Source organism: Erigeron canadensis, chromosome 2, assembly GCF_010389155.1.
Source record: "Erigeron canadensis isolate Cc75 chromosome 2, C_canadensis_v1, whole genome shotgun sequence".
Taxonomy (NCBI): domain Eukaryota; kingdom Viridiplantae; phylum Streptophyta; class Magnoliopsida; order Asterales; family Asteraceae; genus Erigeron; species Erigeron canadensis.
The window spans coordinates 35,407,752-35,430,414 of record NC_057762.1 but is presented as its reverse complement, the minus strand read 5'-3'; the positions used below and the strand labels follow the sequence as shown (position 1 = coordinate 35,430,414).

The 22,663-nt window shown below is 30.2% G+C and overlaps 2 protein-coding genes across 3 annotated transcripts; one reads left to right on the top strand and one right to left on the bottom strand.

The window, feature by feature from the left end:
* On the top strand, positions 1-1,612 carry LOC122586723 (probable xyloglucan endotransglucosylase/hydrolase protein 6). The gene is made up of 4 exons (XM_043758711.1): positions 1-272; positions 412-512; positions 732-928; positions 1,022-1,612. Exons 1-4 carry the CDS (start codon positions 77-79, stop codon positions 1,410-1,412), a joined length of 885 nt encoding a protein of 294 aa, XP_043614646.1. The 5' UTR covers positions 1-76; the 3' UTR covers positions 1,413-1,612.
* Positions 1,613-9,219: 7,607 nt separating this feature from the next.
* On the bottom strand, positions 9,220-11,979 carry LOC122589353 (homeobox-leucine zipper protein HAT9-like). 2 transcript variants are annotated; one of them, XM_043761640.1, is made up of 3 exons: positions 11,334-11,979; positions 11,101-11,183; positions 9,220-9,745 (listed from the first exon to the last, which is right to left on the bottom strand). In XM_043761640.1, the coding sequence occupies exons 1-3, from the start codon at positions 11,802-11,804 to the stop codon at positions 9,463-9,465; spliced, it is 837 nt and encodes a 278-aa protein (XP_043617575.1). In that variant the 5' UTR covers positions 11,805-11,979; the 3' UTR covers positions 9,220-9,462. The 2 variants fall into 2 exon arrangements, with proteins under 2 accessions (XP_043617575.1, XP_043617576.1); XM_043761641.1 differs by having other exon boundaries at positions 11,101-11,180; positions 11,334-11,976.
* Between the last annotated feature and the right edge of the window lie 10,684 nt (positions 11,980-22,663).

The window sequence follows — 22,663 nt, the reverse complement described above, 5'->3', positions numbered from 1 at the left end:
ATCATTCTTATTTATTCATCACATTCACATACAAAGCATATAGTACACAAAACACATCATTCTTGTATAGAAAAAAATGTCATACTCTTTTAGCATGTTATGTAAAAATGTTGTTGTCCCTCTTTTCCTAATCGGGCTTGTGACATTGTTGTGTGTGGCAAATGCAAAGCCGGCTACATTCCTTCAAGATTTTCATGTAACATGGTCCGATTCCCATATTAAACAGCTTGATGGCGGGATGGGAATCCAACTACTCCTTGATCAAAACTCTGGTATGTAAAACGCCTTTGTTGGTCACGACTCTCATTGAGCTGGTGTTTTATATGCACCAAGACATATATGATCATTGATCAATATGGGTTCCGTAAGTAGTTGCATCATCCTATGTTTTTATTTCTTAATATGTTGTAGGATGTGGCTTCGCTTCCAAGAACAAATATTTGTTTGGTCGCGTGAGCATGAAGATCAAGCTCGTTCCTGGAGATTCTGCCGGCACTGTCACTGCATTTTATGTAAGACAATTTACCATACTAAGATATAATTAGGTTGGGTCAGTATCAACCCAACCCATCGGTATAGATGGGCTCACGGTCCATTATACCTGTAACCCAATATATTTGGGTTGTTTCCTATTAACATAGCATAACCTATTCTATAACATGTAAAACTCTCTTACAACTTATTTAACATGAGTTTTCATTATTCTCATTGCACATCGGTTTTCATAATAGATGAATTCAGATACTGACAACGTGCGTGATGAGCTTGATTTTGAGTTCTTGGGGAACCGGAGTGGACAACCATACTCGGTCCAAACCAATGTATATGCTCATGGAAAAGGCGACAAGGAACAAAGGATTAACCTATGGTTTGACCCTTCTGCTGACTTCCATTCTTACTCCATCCTATGGAACCACCGCCATGTTGTGTAAGCATAACTTATGCCCTTATTCATTTACATTCAAGCCATTTGTTACTTTTAAAAATGTATGACATAACAATACATGAATAATTTGTGTAGGTTTTCTGTGGATGATGTACCAATAAGAGTGTACAAAAACAATGAAGCCAAAGGACTTCCCTATCCAAAATTTCAACCAATGGGTATCTACTCCACATTATGGGAAGCAGATGATTGGGCCACAAGGGGTGGGCTTGAAAAAATTGATTGGAACAAAGCACCATTTTATGCATACTATAAAGACTTTGATATTGAGGGCTGCCCTGCACCCGGGCCAAGTGCTTGTGCATCCAATCCAACCAATTGGTGGGAGGGTTCCAGCTACCAACAACTCGACTCCGTTGCGGCCCGCCGATACCGATGGGTCCGCATGAACCATATGGTCTATGATTACTGCACTGATAAACAAAGGAACCCGGTTACCCCTCCAGAATGTTTGGATGGTATATAAAATAAAAAATAAAAATAAAATCCATTTTCATCGCCATAAATATATAATTGGGCCTCTTAAAGATGTTAATATTGATGTTTATGTGTCCAAAAGCCAATGTATGTATCATTATGTTATACATATGGAGGGATGTGTGGTTAATACAGTAAACTGCATTTTAGTATTCTTTTTTCTTCTGAATAAAATTGTTGTTGTATCTAGTATTTGCCGCAGATTGAATGACCCAAAATAATGTTTCTGCAATTATTTTGAAAAGGACATATACTTATTAATTTACACGTGTATACATACATCAAGGTAGCTCTTGTTTGTCCCATATAAGTAAACTTCAATGGCATAGCTAGGCTCATGATATATATATATATATATAGGTTTGTGCAAAGTTCAAATAATTGGCCGTTTGAGTTGAATTTTCTCATCATGTGAAACTTTATTATTTGGAATCTTATATTTACTACTATCAGATATTTATCGTTATAGTATATATAGATACTTCATTACAAGCTGTATTCTAAAATTCTTTAAAAATGGTACTTGACATGAATCAAGTAAAGGGCATGGAGGCCTCGATCAAGTTCGTCTTTCAAGTGTCCAATATTTGTATTATTTTTTGTACTACATTTTACAAAACTAAATCATCTCTTTTATACAGCAAAATTTGATTATCATAATACATATACATGGGATTACCCGAAGGTACGTGAACTTAAAATGATATTTTACCTCTAATAGGGCAAATGATTTGGTCTGAAGAAACGTACACACGAGGTTTTTTTGATGTTTGTTATTATGATAACTCTCTTTGACTCAGATGTATGATGTTTAACCGACTCAGATGTATGGTGTTTAACCGAAATATTCCTGTAACCGTTCAACCATTTATATACCTAAACCACCCCAAAATCTAAGAAAGAGTCTAACTTGACATCTCTTATAATTAATAGATCGTCTAACCATGAGACTAATAAGCATAATGTGACCCCTACTACATGTAATTAAAAACTGACGCACTTTAATTTAGATCGTTTAATTAAAGTCATTGTACGTACTTGCAACAAGATATAGAGTTTTGGTAATCATATATATATTAATATAACTTTATTATTTATACACTAACGAGTAAAAAAATAATGTTTGCAAGACAACGTACACAAACGATACGTTTTGGTTGTACTGGAAGTTCTATGTTTTAATCAAAACCCAAGTTTTAATTACACATCGACTTTGTCACCTCTATTTAATACATACAAGTATATGATGTGACGTATAACTAATCTTATATATATTTGCTAAAAAAAATATGTATATGAGTATTCTTTTTGTTTCAAATTGTGTTCGAACAATACGTCGGTTACATATGTAATGTTTTTAACGTGCTACAAAGTAAGGAAGAGTACGATGGGTATCGGCCCGTTTGTTTTTCATTAATCAAAATAATATAACTTCCTCGATCGAGAAAACTTAAAATACTCAAAAATAATGTAGCCGGCCATCCAAGGTAGAATTAGGTTAATTAATCCCAATCGACCCGTTTTAGTGACCTGATTAGACTATCAGGCTATGATGATCGATATTGTCCAGCTAGCAGGGAGATATATATGATATATACAATAATTGGCCAATATGGTTCCCACACGGGGTTGTATAGATGTGTAAGTGAGGTTATAAGGAATGTGGTCACAAGTCTATGCACGTGCACATTAAGGAACTGACGGGTTATTGTCGGAAAGTCGAAATTTGGCTAATTAAATGTTTAAATCAAACCCCCTTTTGATCCGAGGCCGCTAACACATGCGTTCGTTTGGTTTTTTTTCGAAGACAAACAATGAAATTGTGCAAAGGTAAAGTACACTCATCTAAATAGTAGATACAACGAGATCAAGTACGAGTTCTCATGAATATGGGACCGAGCTAGGTGCAAAAAGCTATCTATCTAAGCACATTGTGTTTTTAAGATATGGGAATTCGGTTAGAATATCGAGCTTTAATTAATCAATATATATTGATAGATCCTTTTGCTTGTACTAGCTAAGGATTATTAGCGAGCTTTAATTAATTATTGGTATGAATTGTGATGTTAGAACTTACTTGTTACTCGTTCCCTTCTAAAGTCTCTTGAGTGGAAAGTAATTGAAAAGAATTATGATGTTGATAGAACTTCGATTATCAATTATTGGGTAATTTCATGAAAGATCTGATTAAAGGGAATACAATTAATTTTTATTTGATGTTAAAATTTGTTTGAATAGAAAGCTAAATAGTATTTTGCAGGATTTGTTTGAATAGAAAGCTAAATAGAATTTTGCAGGATTCAAGATGAGAGGATAAAATCTCTTTTTTTAACTAACTTGAATGCCTATGATATATGAAACCTAAGACTTCATAAAAATACTCTGAAAACATCCTCCGCCCGGCCTTTTAAAATTTGAACCCACGTAATAAGAATTTTCTCTATGGAAATACAAATCTATGTCAAACTAAACACACCTATGGCTATGGGTAAATAAGAATTTTCTCTATGGAAATACAAATCTATGTCAAACTAAACACACCTATGGCTATGGGTAAATAAACTATCTATCGAATGCGAATATGCGATTAAAAACTGTTTAGGGCCTAAGAGATTGAAAGTTAAAAACCCAAAACTAAGATACTTTGGGCTATATTAGGCCCACAATTGTAGATTTAGAATTTAATGCATATTAAGATTGAGATGTATATTTTAGGCCCATACAGTTTGTGCTTGACGCCTGCTTAATATGTTCATTTTGGTGCAAGTGAATATAGCAAGAAAAACCCAATATGACGAATACTGAAACAATATAAATATCACCATGTTAAAATTTGGTGTTTTATTTTCGATTTTTCATCATCGATCATCCTGTTAAAAATTTTTTTATTATTTGAATTTATTATTATTATTTTCATTTTCTCTTTTTGGAACAAATTACATCAATTAGTAATGGCAAAAACGAAAGAGGCACCTTAATTTATCAGCTGAATTTTTATTGTAGTTCTTCAATTTTGGTACTTTTCATTTTAGTCTTTTTAAATTTTAATTGTTGTATTTTATCATTTTGCATGTCAGTTCTTGTTTTAATTTATAATTTTCAGGTTGCAACATCTTCTCTAAAAATTTTTGTTTTTACTCTTGAATATATTTTTGTTTTTTCTAAATTTACTTTGATTTTTTCTTCTTTGTGTTTATCGATTATATCGATATAAAACGGAGATAAAAGTTTAGGGTGCGTTTAATTGTGGAAAATGTTTTCTAGCTTTTTCATTTCTATTTTTTTAGAAAGTGGAAGGAGTTTTTTTTTTTCTAAAATACAAATGAAAATTTTGAAAATACGTTCAAAACATAAAAAAATATTATTTTTATTTTTCATATTAAAAAATATATTCTAATATACTTGGTTAAGCCATAATTAATATAATATAAGGTTTTTAAAATTAAAAAATGAAAAATAAAAGGTGAAAAACAAAAAAGAAAAAAAAAAAGAAGTGTTTTCAAGTTTTCATGTTTTCATAGATTAGTGGAGAACAATAATTTCTATTTTCTTGAATAAATTTATGGAAAACTTAGATTTAAACAGGTTTGCTGTTTTTCATATTTTCTAAAAAAATAAAACTCAGGGAGTGTTTTTACGAACTAAACCCGCCATTACATTTTTTTTCTTAAAATGATGTATGGTTGAAGACAGAAATCACGCACCGTGACTTAAATAGTCTTCTTATGCATGAAAGCTTCAAATGTTTATTCATAAGTTTAGTCATAAGATGTTAAAAATATCTTTGATATTCTAAGGATACATTATTGATTATTGCCATTATATTGGCACATTGACTGGGAAATTAGTCAAAGACGTATCTAAAACGTTACCAAGTCTTTTTTGTCATCTATCCATTAGTTGAAGTGTTGAACAATGCTTTAAAAAGTTAATAATCGAAATCATTTTCTCTAAAATACTATACTAACTTACCAAGTTTAACTACTCAAAATAAAGGTAATAACGTACATTAACATCCATAACATATATTATTTTACTATTAAAAAAAGATTAAAAAGTGTTGCAACGTACCATAAATAAAATCTAAAAATTATTAATCGAATATATTTACTGGAATTTTGTACAAAATCTACTTACGCGTTACAACTTCCAGCTAGATTACCAACCAAAAATGGGTCCTTTATTGACTATGACTTTTCTTTTTATGCTTTATCTTGTGGTAAATATTAGGTTATCCTTCGTACACCAAACATTTTTTGTGACAATAAAGTTTTATGTTATTATAATTAGTCAGCATTTGAAAATTTTACGGCTAAATTGATATTGACTTTGACTTGTGTCATTTCATCTGGACTCGTAACTTAACATGCAAGTTTTACACACATTACTTCATAGTGTCATACATATACTATTATTTTTATTTATCTATCGTGATGCAAGGATGAAAATTTTTATTTCAATTAGTCAGCATTTGAAAATTTTCATTGTGATTGTCACTACGAGTGTTGTGTAATATGTTATGTGGTTACTGTATTAATTAAGTAGTTGCCCGTGTACACTACACTTCGATGTGGTAGCTAGCTAGTGTGATTGTTACTAGTGCTAAGCTAGCGGATGATGATGGTTTAGTCAAATCGTGCATAAAAGGTTTACGTACGCAATATATTTATCAATCACAGCTTGTTATGGATCAAATTGATTAAATGGCTAAATGTGAATTAATGTGAATGTCAATGTTGACACATATATTAAATTTCCTCGAAGAAACCTTCTACCATTTATCTATATCTTGTCAACGGTCTTTTAGTATGTTGCCGGGTCACGTGTAGGTGATGAAAGAAAGAAAAAAAAAAAAGTTGGAATAATGACATACGAACAAAAGATTGTATATATCTAGTTAGAATTGCGCTAGAATTTAGTTTCAGAATATGATATGATGCTATATGTACACCACCCAAATTATCTAAAGCGGTATGAATTTCACGCTCTTATTTGTAGTTTCTTCAATCGAACTGCATGTTTTAAGATATATATCTGATTTGAGCGCATAAAGTTTTATAGAATAAAATAGACAGCATATAGCACTGAAAAGTATTATTCCTTAACTACTTTTCTCGATGGTTATATTTATCTCTAGTTTCTAGCTAGAATATAGATATCAGCAAACTAGTCCTAATATCCGTATCATTAAGAAATTCGAGTATGCATCAAACATGATTCATGAGTATGAATAAATTGTGGTTAAAGTAACTATCGAATCTAAATTATAATAAACAGTTTTGATAAATAAAATTAATATATGTTTAGTTAAAGTTTTGGATATACATTAGATTTTCAGAATCACATCAAAATCGGAACTTGTAAGCATAGTGGATGATGACAAATAGCCTTGTGATTTCGGATCATAAACTCAAATTTTTGAAGTCTTCATGTTAATAACTTAATATTATAAATAATATAAGTAATAGGAGTTGGAGAATTAAGAAAGAAAAAGAAACAATTTATTGATGAGAAAACGATCAAGGATGTAAAGTTATAATGTCTTTTGTATTAATAAGTCAATAGTTAGAGTTTAATTTTAAATCTAATAAGAAAATTGAATCTATATACAATTAAAAAAAGCTAATTTAATAAAATAAATAAATTAAATGAACACGTGTCGATCAAAAAATATGTCACGTGTCACTTCAATAGCTAGAATATATATATATATATATATATATAGATGCCACCTAGGATAAAATCTTATGTGGCATTGTTTGAAGATAGGTTTGAGTTAAAGAGGCTCTAGAATCATCCTGATAACTATTGTTTTAAAAAATATATAGATATAAACAAATAATGAGACACAGAAAGAGATTAGGAGAAGGATTTCCTCAAGTTTCTCCAATTTGACCTCAAGTTTCTCCATCTTGACTAGTCAAGTTGAGGAAACTTAAGAAAATCTCATTCCAAGAGATAATATGGATAAGTTACATTACATTAATACAATATATAAATAATGTTTCGGGTTAAATTTAGTTTATTTAATTTAGTATGTAAAGCTGTATAAATTGATTAGATCAAGAAATCGAAGTGATCGAAGCAAACGCAAAAAATGAAAGACTGGGTCGTCATATGTACACATGGAGACTAGCCACTCGTCGCCTCAAAATTCGTCTTTTGCAATTAAAATTTACTCTTTAGTTGACTTATTTATCTCTGTCATTAATTAAATTTTTTTTATAGTTTATGGTTAAAAAATTCAAAAAGTCGACTCTCTTTTTAAAAAAAAAATATATTACGAGTATTATATGCATATTGTAACATGTTATTGATATTATCTAATTAAGGTTGTTATTTTCAAATAAAATGATCGTTAATTAATATATTACTAAGATGACTTTTTAAGTTTATATAAATAGGTAGTTGTTAAAAGAACAAGTGAGCAAAAAGGCTAGCTAATAATTAAACACTAACCAACACGTAACTAGTTAATAGAAAACCCCAAATACATGCATCGTTTTCATTATCCTTCCACCGCCCTTTATTTGAGAGCAATGTTTTCGTTGCTTCCTTACTCGTATCTTTGACTCACCTGAGTTCAAGATTCCATTTGACCCCCTACTTATCCATCAGAATCGTGCTTAATCATCTCCCCAGCATTTGTACAATTGTACGAGTACTATAATATATAGTATAATCTTTATCTTTATTCCAAATATACTTGGTTCAACAGTCATTTAATTTAAAAATATATCAAGCTAATTAAGCGCACAAGTGTAGTTAGGCCGTCATCAATAGTTGATATATAACGGGGGATGGATTCTTTTACGTACGTAGTTCAAATAAGGTGATCATCTAGTGAGGAAGCATGCACATTATTGTTTTTTAATCATTTATATTTATTTGTCTTTAATTATAAATTGTCTTGTGTTTAGATAAATATTTAAAAGTTGGATAAAATGCTTTGAAACAATTACAATAACATCTTGTTAAAATTACGTAGTTAAAATTTGCTTTCACAAAATAACCTGGAAAAAAAAATGAGTACCTGATAACCTCTTAATTAATCCTTGTATCCAAGCAACTTCTCAACACAAAACACGTGCTAGCTAGCTACAACTTTAAGATAGTTACCAAAAGCATGAACCAGAAAAATAACTAAGTTGGGTTGCCAATATTCGACGGGTTAAGAGTCGAAATTCCAAGAGGAAGAATGGGTACCTTGGTGCAAGATCATATAATGTTTATACTTTATACTAAAAGGGGAATAGGCTTGATTATGTTGTGAAATTGGAGGATTAAATCATTTTTTATTTTTTTCCCCCCCTTTTTCTCCTCTCTTTTGTTGTGTCACTCCTAAGACTCTCACGAGCCAATTGTTTGGCCCATGATCAAATAGGTGGTCGTAGGCACATTATGTTTTTGGTTTCCAATCTGATTTGACTCGTTTTGCATTTTTAGTGTGAGTTATAATTAGTCAGTTTCAAATTGTATGCTTTTATAATTAAGCCGAGTTTAACTAGCTAAGATCGGATTATTTTCATATGTGATTTTAAAAGTAAATATTCCTATTATTATGCTAAGATATTTATAGAGTTTACCTTAAATCATATCACATAATAATATACTAATACTAAAATATACCAGTGGCATATAATTACATAGAGTATATGATCATGATGTATATATAATTGCCTAGTCAATATCTAAGGACTTGCACCGATTCAAACTTATTATAAGAAGAAGAATGCATTGAATAGGAACAACATATATACTTTTTAATAAAAAATATATATTCATTTTTCATTGACATATAATTGCTTTTTTACAAACATGCATTATCAAATAATAAAAGAAAAAGTGAGCAGTAGAAAACCATATAACTTTCTACAAAATTCACTATGTACTAATTATAATTTAATCCCTTGCTAATTAATCATGCAAACCCTTAACTCTAAAAAACAGAAAGAAAGGGCTTTGCGTGCATGGATGATTAATTTGAGTAGTAGTATATATATAAGATTAAGATGCTAGTAATAAATTTAATTAAATAATTAACAAGCTGCAGATGAATTACTGAATGGATTAAAAAACTGGGGTTTTGGAGCCATCGTAAAAGGGAGAGCCTTGGTGGATGCCGTGGTGTCTCCAACGCGTTCGCAAGACGGACACATGGTAAGGGTGGCCGCCGGCAGCTGCATATATAGTGGCTTTGTTGGTACTTTGAGTGCTTTCAGTTCTTGAAGCTCTTTGTGGAGTTTAATGTTCTCTTCCTTCAATGCATCACAACATTTCTTCAAATATTCACAATCTATTTCCGTTTGCTTCAACTTTGTCCTATAATCACAAAATATAAAAATAAAGAATCCAATTAATTCATTTTTTTAAGGCATATATATATTCACTTCAAAGAAATCACCACATATTTTTATATTTGTATCATGTCGTTTTCTATCAAATTAAGATCATTTTGGATAGCCGAAAGTTAAAGTCGATAATTTCGTCGTCGTATTAATAATAACAGTACAAGACCAGTAATAATATAGTAACAATAACTATTATTATTATAATTGTAATTGTAATAAAATACAAGAATTATTGCGCGCAATAATGATAATAACAATAATAAAAATAAAATGAAAATGATCGATGTTGGTTAAAGCAGAAGAACTAAAAGTCCCACTCGCACACTTTTTGTTTTGTTGTAGTTGAAACCTCATTTGTCGTGCGTTACATTATTTTCAATCTAATCTCTTCTCATATTATTTTTAACAAATATTAAATATACTTGTAACTTTGTAAGCATTAAAATATCGAACAAATTAAAACAGTACATATATAATAGCTGAAAATTAATGTACATCTTTAATTCCTTAGTTTGAAGTTAATATTATTTTACATTTTACAAAGTTTCTCACAAAAAACAATTATATAGGAATATTCGATAAATAGTTTCGTTGAAACTCAATTATGACGCAGTATATCGTGACGTAACAAGCGCTTTCTACATGCCAAGAACTACACGTAATTAAGATCGACAAAGACGCGTATATAACTACTTTATTGGTTAATTTATAATCATTTCACAATTTTGATATTGATGTTTTCTTTTAATGAATAAATTATAAGGGACGTGATAGAACTATAAAACAGAGTTATATAAGTATTAGGTATTTGGTATCACTATTTTTAATTTCTAAAATGAGATTTTCGTTTAATTTCTAAAATGTTTTTGGTTCAAATAAATTTTATATCTTGAAGAACATGTCAACACTGATCAACAATCATAATATTATTGTAGTAGTATCTAATTTATCATTCATTTAATGAAAATAAACAAAAGTTATGAAACGGGCTACTTTTGTAATCAGTACGATTGAATACATACTTCCGGCAGGACTTATTTACAAAATATTTGTACGTACTGTATAGTCAATAATTGATGCTTTCATAAAAGATAAAACTATATATATGTTTTTTACTTTTAGTACACAACTGAAAAAGTTCATACCATGAATTGTTTTTCGAAATTATAAGTGATCGATCTTGTCACAAATATACTAAATCATTTCATTTTTATTCTATGAATATATAAATTTTTTGTTAATTTAAAAACAAGATTATATTATATTCTAAATGATAGAAAGTGTACGTATATCGGTATATATTATATATTCACAGATTAAACATACCTTGCTCTTCTGTTTTGGAACCAAACCTCAACTTGCCGAGGCCTTAATTTTAGCTCCCTTGCAAGTTCTTGCTTTTGCTTCTGCTAATATTCAACAATAGTCATCGTTAGTTTTAATTTCCTTACCATAATTAACCTTCAATTAAATTAGTAACTTTAATTGAAAACACAAAAAGAATACATAAAAAAAAGCCATATATGTATATACGTGTGAGAAAGATGCATGATACATACAGGATTCAAAGTACTATGATGTTTGAAAGCTTCTTCAAGAAGTGCGGATTGAGCTTTAGTAAGCCTAAGTTTTTTTCGACCATTAACAATACCATCATCGTCTTCTTCAACATCATGATCAAGTACACTTGTTGTTGTGCTAATCACTCTTTCTGATTCTTCACTTTTGACCTCTCTTTCCCTCTTGACACTCACACTTGCAACCGAAAACGATGAACCACCGCCACTAACACTATCTTGTCGGTACAAACTGCCGGCGTGATCATGATATGCTTGTTTCTTGACAATCAAACCATGGTCATGATCACGCTCACGATCACCCGAAAGTGCCAAGGTTAAGGATGGATCAAAATTTAGGGTGTTACCAGCTGGCTTCTTGGTGGTGTTAAAGGAGTAATTGTTTTCCACCATGGATGAACTAAGGCCTAATTCTAGGACAAGGCCTTTGTTACAAATACTATCAAATCCCATATCTTTAATTTTCCCCCTCTTGCTCGATCAAATGTTATTTTGAATATTTTTTTTGTTTGTTAAAAGATAGTATGAAGCTGGGGAAGGAGGGTGGCTAAGATGAAATATAAGTAAGAGAAATAATTGGTTGGGGGTAGGGTGGAGGTTATGATGATTAATAATGAAATAAATAAATGGTGGAAAGTTTTAGTATGTGGGGAATGGAATTATGAAAGTCATGGAAAAAATTGTAAATTGAAAAGTTTTTGATTAGTTGTATAATAGTTAAAAGTGTATATATATATTCCTGTAATGAAAGCAAAAATAATAAATTTCTAGAAACTAAATGATAAATATACGATAAATTGTGAAATTATTTATTAATTAATTAACAAATGTTAGCTTTTTTTTTAAACTACACTAGATTTTAGACCCGTATCCAACACTGTACACGGGGTTTACGATATTATCAATATTAGATCTTCATACATTTAAGTCATAAAATCTTATAATTTTAAAGATATATGGTTTTAAGTGTCATATTTTGCAATTTGTAATACAATAATCATAGGTTCGTCAGTGTCATTATTACCCGAGACATATTGATGGAATTGTTTGTCGTAGTCATTTCACATTGCACATGTTATAATATTATAGAATATTTTGAAATCAGTTGTACACTTGTACTCATAATGTGATACTATCATGAAAGATAATTAAGAATTAAAATATGAACATACTTGCGATCATGTACTTGACATTCAAGTATATGTATTTGATCATGATGCGAGCCCATAACACGCATAGGTTTATTTTCAATCACTTGTCCTGTGATAATTATATAACAATTACGATTGTTTTTATATTCTTTGATAACAATTAGGACTCTTGATTTAAGTGACAACTGTAACTTTAAACATTAATACGCAAACTAATATATAAAAAATGAGAAAATTATTCCTTTTTTATTGAGAGATATTATGAATACTGAAAGGAGTTCATGTTGATTTGGGTTAAGTATTCAAGTAACCCTCTAAATCGTGTTTTGTTCTGTGATCGTCCCATTTTCTGCAATTCTTATTGTGTTTAGGATAATGATGTTGTATATTGTCATCTGTTATTATATTTGGGATATGTATCTAGAATTCAAATTGTGTTTATATTAAATGTTAAGCTAAATATTAATATTTATAATTTATAAAAATCTAATCTAATATTTTTTTATAAGTAATTAGGTTTTGAAATAATTTTTTGAATACAATACTTAATATGCTGAATTTTTTTTAATTAATTAAATGATTGTAAAATTTAAAAAATCATCTCAAGTTGATGACTACAAATAAATATAAATTAAGTATTCAGGCTAAAAAGTGTAAATTATTGATGAAAAATCAAAAAATGTAAATCAATGAGATTTTTTCTATAAATTAATATAAATACAAATATAATAATATATTTGGATAATCATTATTAGGATTTTTAATTTGTAATTAATATAAATGACGACATAAGCGAAAATCAATTTGATGAAATCGAGCGGTGTGATTGGTTAATAAGTCATTAGTTCAACTGTCTTATAGTATATATTAAGATTAAGATTCTAATCTACTTCTAGTCATAAATTACACGCATGTCTGAGATGAAACTCATGACTCTCAAAAAATCCCTATTAATTCACCTTCACAAATGTAGGTAGTGGGACTCGAATCCAGATGAATCCCCAAAGTTAAAGACCTTACTAATAGGTCACAGACCCCATTGACAATACCTGGTTGGTTAACTATATAACAAATTAAACCCAAACAAAATTAAAATTAAGTCGTACAAAAACATTAACCAACCAAAAGTGGATTAATCAAGCTGGTGAACCAAAAACATACACGGATGATTGATGTATAAAGATATATGGGGACTGAAAATCATTTTGGAAAAGAAAACATGTAAAAAGAAATGATTCGGGCGACTTTAATTTGCCACCCATTGCAATTCACAAAATACTTCCTCATATATATATATTAGATTATTGTCCCGCGTAATACGCGGGTAGATATATTTTTATACTTATATATATATATCTAAAATACTATTTTCTTAATTAATAGTTAACAAATTAAAATATTCAATTTCACTTTATTAACATTTGTTTTTTTGACCTTGATAATTTTACAACACTTATTGTGTTGCTCATTAAGTCAACTGATTAAATAAATTATTCAATGTCAAAAGTTATTGGTTATCCATGTCATCACAAATATCTCGATTTCATTCGGATTTTCATGTCATATCATAAAAAATATCAATCATGACACATTCTTTAAATGGTGCCAATGCATACAACCTTCTAAACCGAGTTGCGAGATTGCCGCCATCAAGCCAATGATCATTCCAAAATCTTGTCTTATTTTCACTCCCAACTGTTCTTTAATAACATCTTAAGGAGGCTAGCAATTGAGTGTGTCTCAAAAAATGAGGAACATATATTTGCCTAAATATTATTACCATTTGTTTTACACAGGAACACAAACTTAGACCCACAAATCACATTGATGATTTAAAACCTAATGTAATTCCAATTTTTAACCACATGTCATATTCATTTGTACATATCAATGCTAAATTAAAAATATTCAGACCACCAAAACCTCAACCACCCACTTTTTTACCTAACAATTGTCTTCTTGTAAATCGATTACATTTCATTTTCCGAGTTCGACCTCCCCCCTTCTCCTCCCTTACCCCTTCCACCAAAAAAAATGAAGTTGTGATCTTTATCAATCGAAATAAAGAAAAATAATATATCCTAAATACTTTGAATTGCCGAGTAGAATCCATCATAGACAACGCATTAGTATTGAGATTAGATTTTATTCTATAATAACTAAACAAAATTTATGAAATATAACCATGGATGGAGTCCCCATTCCAATTTGGTGAATCTTGTCTTATTTTCACTCCCAACTGTTCTTTAATAACATCTTAAGGGGGCTAGCAATCGAGTGATTATTACCATTTGTTTACACAGGAACACAGACTCAGATTCATGAATCACATCGATGATTTTAAACCTAACATAATTCAGATTTTGAACCACATGTCATATCCATTTGTACAATATCAATGCTTAATTAAGAGTATCCAGACCACGAAAACATAAATCACCCACTTTTTTACTTGACAATTGCCTTCTAGTAGATCCATTACATTTCATTTTCCGAGTTCGACCCCCCTCTTCCTCCTCCCTTACCCCTTCCACCAAAAAAACGAAGTTGTGATCTTTATCATTCGAAATAGAGGAAAAATAATATATCCTAAATATATTTTGAATTACCAAGTTAGAATATATCATAGACAACGCATTAGTATTGAGTTTTGATTTTATTCTGTAATAACTTTGCAAAATTTATGAAATATAACCATGGATGGAATCCCCACTCCAATTTGATGAATTTTGTCTTATTTTCACTCTCAACTGTTCTTTAATAACATCTTAAGGATGCTAGCAATTGAGTGTGTCTCAAAAAATGAGGAACATATATTTGCCTATATATTATTCCTATTTGTTTTACACAGGAACGCAAACTCAGAACCATGAATCACATTGATGATTTTAAACCTAACGTAATTTAGATTTTGAACCACATGTCATATCCATTTGTACATATCAATGCTAAATTAAGAGTATCTAAACTACCAAAACATAAACCACCCATTTTTTTACCTGACAATTGCCTTCCAATAGATCTATTATATTTCATTTTCCGAGTTCGACCCCCCCTCCTCCCTTACCCCTTCTACAAAAAATAAAAAATGAAGTTGTGATCTTTATTAATCGAAATAGAGAAAAATAATATATTCTAAATACTTTGAATTGCGGAGTTAGAATCCATCATATACAACGCATTAGTATTGAGTTTAGATTTTATTTTATAATAACTTTGCAAAATTTATAAAATATAACCATGGATGGAGTCCCTACTCCAATTTTGGTACAATGTAAACTTTTTTAAGGGTATTTTTGTAATTTTGTTCATACAAAATATTAATAAATAAAGAATATATACAAACATTGACTTTATTGTCATATGCCTCTTCTTTGAAAGTACATCACTTGGTTGGAAACATTATTTTTGAAATAAACCCCTCTATTGGTAGAGTAACAATTTTAAGTTGTTTTTATTTTTAATAAAATAGAAAAAAAAAAGGTTGGAAAAAGGGTTTTTTTTTTTGGTAAATGTACAGTACATTGATAATATAATTGTATGTAAAAACGTTATTTTTTTTTCAAATTCCTTTATAATAGTAATCACAATAGTCATGCATATTTAGAAGCTAAATTATATATCATTAATTTCGATAATTTATTTTATGTTGTTTAATAGAGCACAACTTTTCCGTCACCACATGCTCCAAAATTGCAGATCAATGTTAAAGGTTGATGTTCCCAAAGTTGTCACTCACCTAAGCTAAACTCGACCTTCTCAACACTGTCGTTGATAATTTCTAAACCCGACATTATATATATATTGTAGATACAGGTTGTTACGACATTATTAATATTCAATTTTATTTTTGTTTAAAATATAGCTTACTATTTTTATTAATAGAGAATTGATCTATATATTTTATATGAAACATATATTAAATATTTCAAATTAAAATATGCTTTATTTTTTTCATATGATATTAACTATTATTTTATTGGATAAGATCTAAGATAGATAGTATTATTCTATTATTAGGATATATATTATCTATTAATCTATTGAATATATTATATTAAAACTATTGGGTAAAAAGTTTAAATTTGTGATGGAAAATTAAAAAGTGTAAATAAAATATAAAGAGGGATTTTTTTTGTATAGTTATAAAAAGTATAAGTATTAATATTGTCATTTAATAAAGATGAAATAACTAAATTTGATCTAATGGTTCTAAATCAAAGATGGAATCCATCCAAGGATTCTTGTTTGTTTATGAATGAATTTAGCACCTTGTTATATATATATTGATAGATTTGTAAGAAAATCATAATAAAACTAAAAGAAGATAAATGATGATGTGAATCAAAAGGGTATCCAAAAAGTTAGACATATTAATGGGTATCCAAAAAGTTAGACACGTTAATTTTGATATGATTAGTAAATATTAATTAATAATAAGTATTGTTAAAATATTTTATCCATAGTTGGAGGACTAAAAGAGTATTTGATTAAAAGTTGAGTCAATGATGATATCATCATTTTGATATAAAGGTGAAGTGTCCAGATTACTCCTTTTTTGAATTAAAGGTTAGACACATTAATTTTGATATGATTAGTAGAATGTTAATTAATAATATGTATTGTTAAAACATTTTATACATAGTTGAAGGACTAAAAGAGTATTTTATTAAAAGTTGAGCCAAGCAAAAATGCATATCATGAAAAATGAACAATGATGTCATCATTTTGATCTAAGGATGGAGAAATAAAAAGAAATTTAATAAAGGGTACAGATTACTCCATTTTTGAATTAAGGGTTCTGTTTTAGTATTTATTAAAGATATAGGGTAACACTCTGGTAAAAATACATGTGTAAGTCTCACCGGAGATGGTCGCCGTAGGATCATGGTGGTGACGGTGGTGGTCGGAGATGGAAGGAAGAAGTAAGAAGAAGGAGGAAAAACCTTATACTTTTGTACCTTTTTAAATGCTTGTAATATAGTTATCTTTCATATATATATATATATATATATATGTTCAATATATATATATTCTCACTTCATTCTATGTGATTCGATCTTTAAACCCTTTTCATTACATGAAGTTTCGTGAACTCATTCTTAATTGTAGTAATGCATGTGTTCACACAATATAAACGTTTTTTTTCAAGGAAGAAAAAGCAATATATACTCAATAAATGAGAAAAATAGATTACATGCATGAAAGAATTAAGAACAAAGTACTAACAAAGTAACAAGGGGAGCTAGCTAGCTAGTAGTAATGTAGTGTGCATATTTGATTTATATTATAATAAAAGAATAAGGACAAGAATTAAAAGTCAATAATCTTCAATTCTCCAACGGCGAGATCAATGATAAACACATACTGTAGTTTAGGCATGAGCATATGGACCAGAAACCCGAAGCCCGACCAAGACCGACCGAGACCGGCCCAACCGAGCCACAATCGGTCCGGTCTTCGGTCTGTGGTTTCCTGCAACTTCGGTCCGGTCCGGTCCGGTCCAAAACCCGGAAAATGCTGGTCCAGGACCGAAACCCGACTTTGACTGTGGGCTTAAGTATTTAATGGGTTTATTATGGGCTTTAGTCTTTATTTGAGTCCAAAACTCCAACCTGCATCCTCCTGTCCAACATACAAAAAGAGTCCAACATCCAAAAAGAGTCCAACATCCAAAAAGAGTCCAATACTCCAAAAATGAGCCCAGCAAAGCCACACAAGTCCAACATCTTAAGCCCATTTTTCATTTTCGGTCTAACCCTACATAGACCAGGACCGACCCGAGGAAACCCGGGACCGAACCAGACCGACCGAGCTTGTTTCGGTCCAGTCTTCGGTTTGAGTTTTTATGCCATTTCGGTCTTCGGTACACATCGGTCCGGTTTGGTCTTTTGACCGTGCTCATGCCTACTGTAGTCGATGAATAAATTCTAGAATAACTTTAATATATTTATATATTCAATCATTATTTACATGCCAATTGTTACTTTAATAATGCTATATTCATTGTAGCATTTTGGAAAACAATATGTCTTGTGGTTTAAACTTTATGGGTCCATTATTTTGTACATGTCCATAATTCTTAACCAACAAGACAAAAGTAGCAAACCGATTATATATTTGGTAGCTTAGAACATCAATAACTTTATTGATAGTAAGGTACTTGTCAAAAATATGCATGCTTATATTAATTATGTGTGTGATAGCTAGCATATACATGTATATATATATACTAGCACGGTGCCCGCGCGATGCGACGGCGGCCGTAACTGCAATGGTGTAATGGTTGGACGACTTTTGGTGGTGGAGCGGCGTTGAGTTGTGTATATAATTGATGTAAAGGTTAATGAGCATATTTTAAGTGATAAAAGAATTGATAGTGTAATTTAATCATTAATGTTAAGGGGATTGTGTATGTGAAAGCATTTTAAGGGGTGCTAAGTGAAAATATTACATATTTTCAACATTATAAAAAATAAAAAGGGATATTCTTTTTATAATATAGTATAGATATATAGAAAAGTAAATATGGGGCTGTTATGCACCCAATTTGGGTGAAAAATCCTTCACATACCAATATTTTAATATTTTAAAAAATTGTTTGGGCCCTCATGATTTTAATGGTTTAAAAAAAGGCATGTGAGGGGTTTTCATCCAATTTAGATACCTAACGGTCTCATATTTCCTTCCTCATATATATATATATGTATGTCTTTAATATCAAGTGTTGGTTAGACATAAATAATTACTTACGTCTAATAGCCGAATAAGTTTAATTATACAATTCATGTTGATTTATGGTATCATGACATTTGACAATATAATTTTGAGCTGGATTTGCAACTAATGGATATCCATTTCAAATTTCTTTTCTATATTGTGGCAAACCACAACCACTCATGAATTATTAATTCTTGGTTGAACTGAACTTTGCAGTAGTCAGATGCATGTTGTCTTTGCTTGCATGTTTTGCTAACTTTCATAAATGGAGTGGTGGTATTGATGGATAGCAAAGGATTATTAATTTTATGAGTTGAGTATGGGGGAAGACTAGCTAGACAAAGATGTGCACTATAATACTCGTATGTTTGTTGATGGCATGGACTCCAAAACTTCAGAGATTAACTTATCTTTTATATATATATATATATATATATATATATTTTTGACATTTGCTAATATTTTTTGGGAACGTGGTATACACACACACATCAATATGATATAAACACCAATCATACGCTCAGTATACTTGAAAGTATATCCTCTTTGACTACAAAAGTCAAAGTATCATACAAGAAGAATCAATGTATATATACTTTTTGTATGGTGAGTGTTTAAACACCTACCAAATGTATACTTTCCGTATGGTGGGTACGTGTTTAAGCCAAATTATAGCATGACCCATTTTTTTTCTCAATTGTATTACCTTTTTAAATGAAGTAACCCGGTTGATGTTTATTGGTTTTAATTTGCTATTTTTTTGTGTGCGTTTCGTGCTTTTATATGATTTTAGATTTTATGCTTCTAACGATTTAGCATGAATTATACTCTTTCCGTCTTACTAAATTTGTCCACTTTTAAAAATTTAAAAGTCAAACTTTAATAACTTTGATCATAAATATTTTTATCTGTGTTATATAATAGTTGATAAAAGTTATACCAATGAAATATACTTATAAAACACAATCAATTCATATGATTTTCATCAAATATTACATAACACAAACAAAAATATTAATCATCAAAGTTCGTAAAGCTTGATTTTAAAAATTTTAAAGTAGACAAGTTTAAGTATAAATATCGATGCTTTGACGTTTGCGATAATTCAATATAATTACTATACGTATAACATCCGACTACTTCAAAGTTCAAATGTGTATAAACATTGACTTTCCTAGTTTCCTATATATACATAGTTGAAGGTCAAGCGACGTCGTATTACTGTTAAGAAATCAATGTTAAAGTGTTAATAGGAGAGGAACTCATCCTGGAAAAGTATACAACTCAAAGATCTAAACATTGAAATTTGACGTGCGCTTCAATCTCGTTATTAGGTAGGGGAGATAGTGCCCGCGCATTGTGGCGGTGAAATGGTGGGGTGATAGGTCAAGTCATAGAGTATGATAGCCAAATGCCTTAGCCGTACGGGCTCCGTCCTCGGATTTAAAAATTCGTCGAAAGTATATATCGAATGATATCTCTAATGAAAAAGCATGAAATTTTAAGAACACTCATACAATTTTTATAATTTATCAATATATGATTTTTGAGATAAAAATTTTTGAATGAATTAGAGAAATAAAATGATTTATGGATGAGAGTGAAAAAAATGAGTGGTTGAGATTGGAGGAGAGAGAAAAAATGAGTGGTTGAGATTTAATGTTGTTATAGATATATTAGGTAGAGATGGCTAAATTAGTGAATAAAGAATAGGATGGGTAATTTGGGTAGTTCAAATCATCTTTCTTAAAGAAAAGGGTAAAATGTTTTATAAGATAGTATTAGATATATATCATATCAACATGAATGCCTCTTTATACACATGAAACATCACATATATACGTAGGTGTCGAATCATCTTTCGATCTTTTTCCGTATTTTTGGTATTTTTTTTTTCCGGCCAACAGCCCAACATAAAATGTCACATATCACTCCTTTTTTACACAACTAGTGACATATCAATCGCCCCAGTCGTGTAAGCGCCCCAATTGTGTAAGGCTAAAAGTTTTAGAAATAATAAAAACGAGGAAAGAAAGCTCGGATGTTAATATAGGTTTTTTCAAACATGACGATATTTATATATCACGTATTAACATAAAATATAACAATCATTTAATTGAAAATTTAATGTGAGGGGGATGATACTTGATTGGGTGAGATTAGATAACTTTTTATGGTATTTTGGGTTCAGTGGCATTTCTCTTCTTATATTCAACCTCAATTTTATAGAAAACCTATATTAAAAAAACTTCAGTCTTTTTCTTGGTAGCATTTATTCATAATAGGATTTGAACCCATAACATTTAAATTTTAGGCTTTTATATCAATTCATCGGTTAATATATAGTTAGTGAATTAAATTAGTTTTTTTTTTAAGGTGAATTTCGCTGAAAACTTTGTGTCGCGATTCGACAGCCAGAGGTCTGGTATACGTTGTTTTAATCGGGTCCGTGCTAGAGAGCTCCATCAAAGTAGAACTGCCTATTTCAAACACCCGATGGAGGGAAAACCCCATATTAATCCGTCCGAATGCATGACGATTAATAGGGGTAAACGCTGCCCCCTTAGACTTGAACCTGAGTATACCCAAGTCAAGCCTTCATAAAGGGATTTAATTTATTATGTCCTACCCAAAACTTAAACTCAAAAGCTCATGCAACTGAGGATGGTCATTCAACCATCGAGATAAAAGCTAAAGGACTAAATGAAATTAGTTAGAATTAGAAACTAGAAAGCAAAAATAAAGCTAATGGGAAAAAGACACATGTCAAAGGTGACATGGGAGGGAGGGACCCATCCAATGATTTGAGTTGGATTCTCAGAATTGAATTGATGACTATTTTATGGTACGTAGATGTTGGCATTTGGCAATCATGGTGGCTTTGATTTTAAGATTGATTTTTTATTTTTTCTTTCTATTGGGTCCGTTTTTTATGGCCGTCCGACCAATGTTGCCTGGTTGCTGTCCCATTCTTATCATGGACTACTACTCATATTATCATCGCTATTAAATATTAATTATATTGTATCTCCACCTTTTTTTAATTGTGATGAAAAATGACATTTGAGCAACAAATTCTCATTCACCAAAAGGTTGTTTGGGCACTTGTACATAGTTTGAGTATGTGTATATATATATATATATATATATCATTGACATTAATTTGTAATTAAGATGTGTAAATTATGGTTTGAGCCAACATAGCTAAAAACAGAACAACCGCTAATATAAAACAGACACATAATAAAACTGGTCGCTTTATATTATGATCATATTGAATTGTAATTTTTAACAGGATTGATTATCAATGTTAATTTAGTGGTGGCGGTATTAATATTGATGAGTTATTATTGTGATGTACTCTTTTTAACTTTGAATATATATTCAATGTTTAACTTGATAGTTGATACACATTGCATACCTATTCAAAGCTACCGAAAA

Bases quoted from the DNA above. Each gene is read 5' to 3' on its own strand.
- LOC122589353 (XM_043761640.1), bottom strand. From the start codon at position 11,804: ATGGGATTTGATAGTATTTGTAACAAAGGCCTTGTCCTAGAATTAGGC. The intron at 11,184-11,333 runs GTATGTATCATG...GTTGAATATTAG, and splicing joins ATCATAGTACTTTGAATCCT to CAGAAGCAAAAGCAAGAACT. The intron at 9,746-11,100 runs GTATGTTTAATC...TTGTGATTATAG, and splicing joins TTCCAAAACAGAAGAGCAAG to GACAAAGTTGAAGCAAACGG.
- LOC122586723 (XM_043758711.1), top strand. From the start codon at position 77: ATGTCATACTCTTTTAGCATGTTATGTAAAAATGTTGTTGTCCCTCTT. The intron at 273-411 runs GTATGTAAAACG...AATATGTTGTAG, and splicing joins ACTCCTTGATCAAAACTCTG to GATGTGGCTTCGCTTCCAAG. The intron at 929-1,021 runs GTAAGCATAACT...TAATTTGTGTAG, and splicing joins TGGAACCACCGCCATGTTGT to GTTTTCTGTGGATGATGTAC.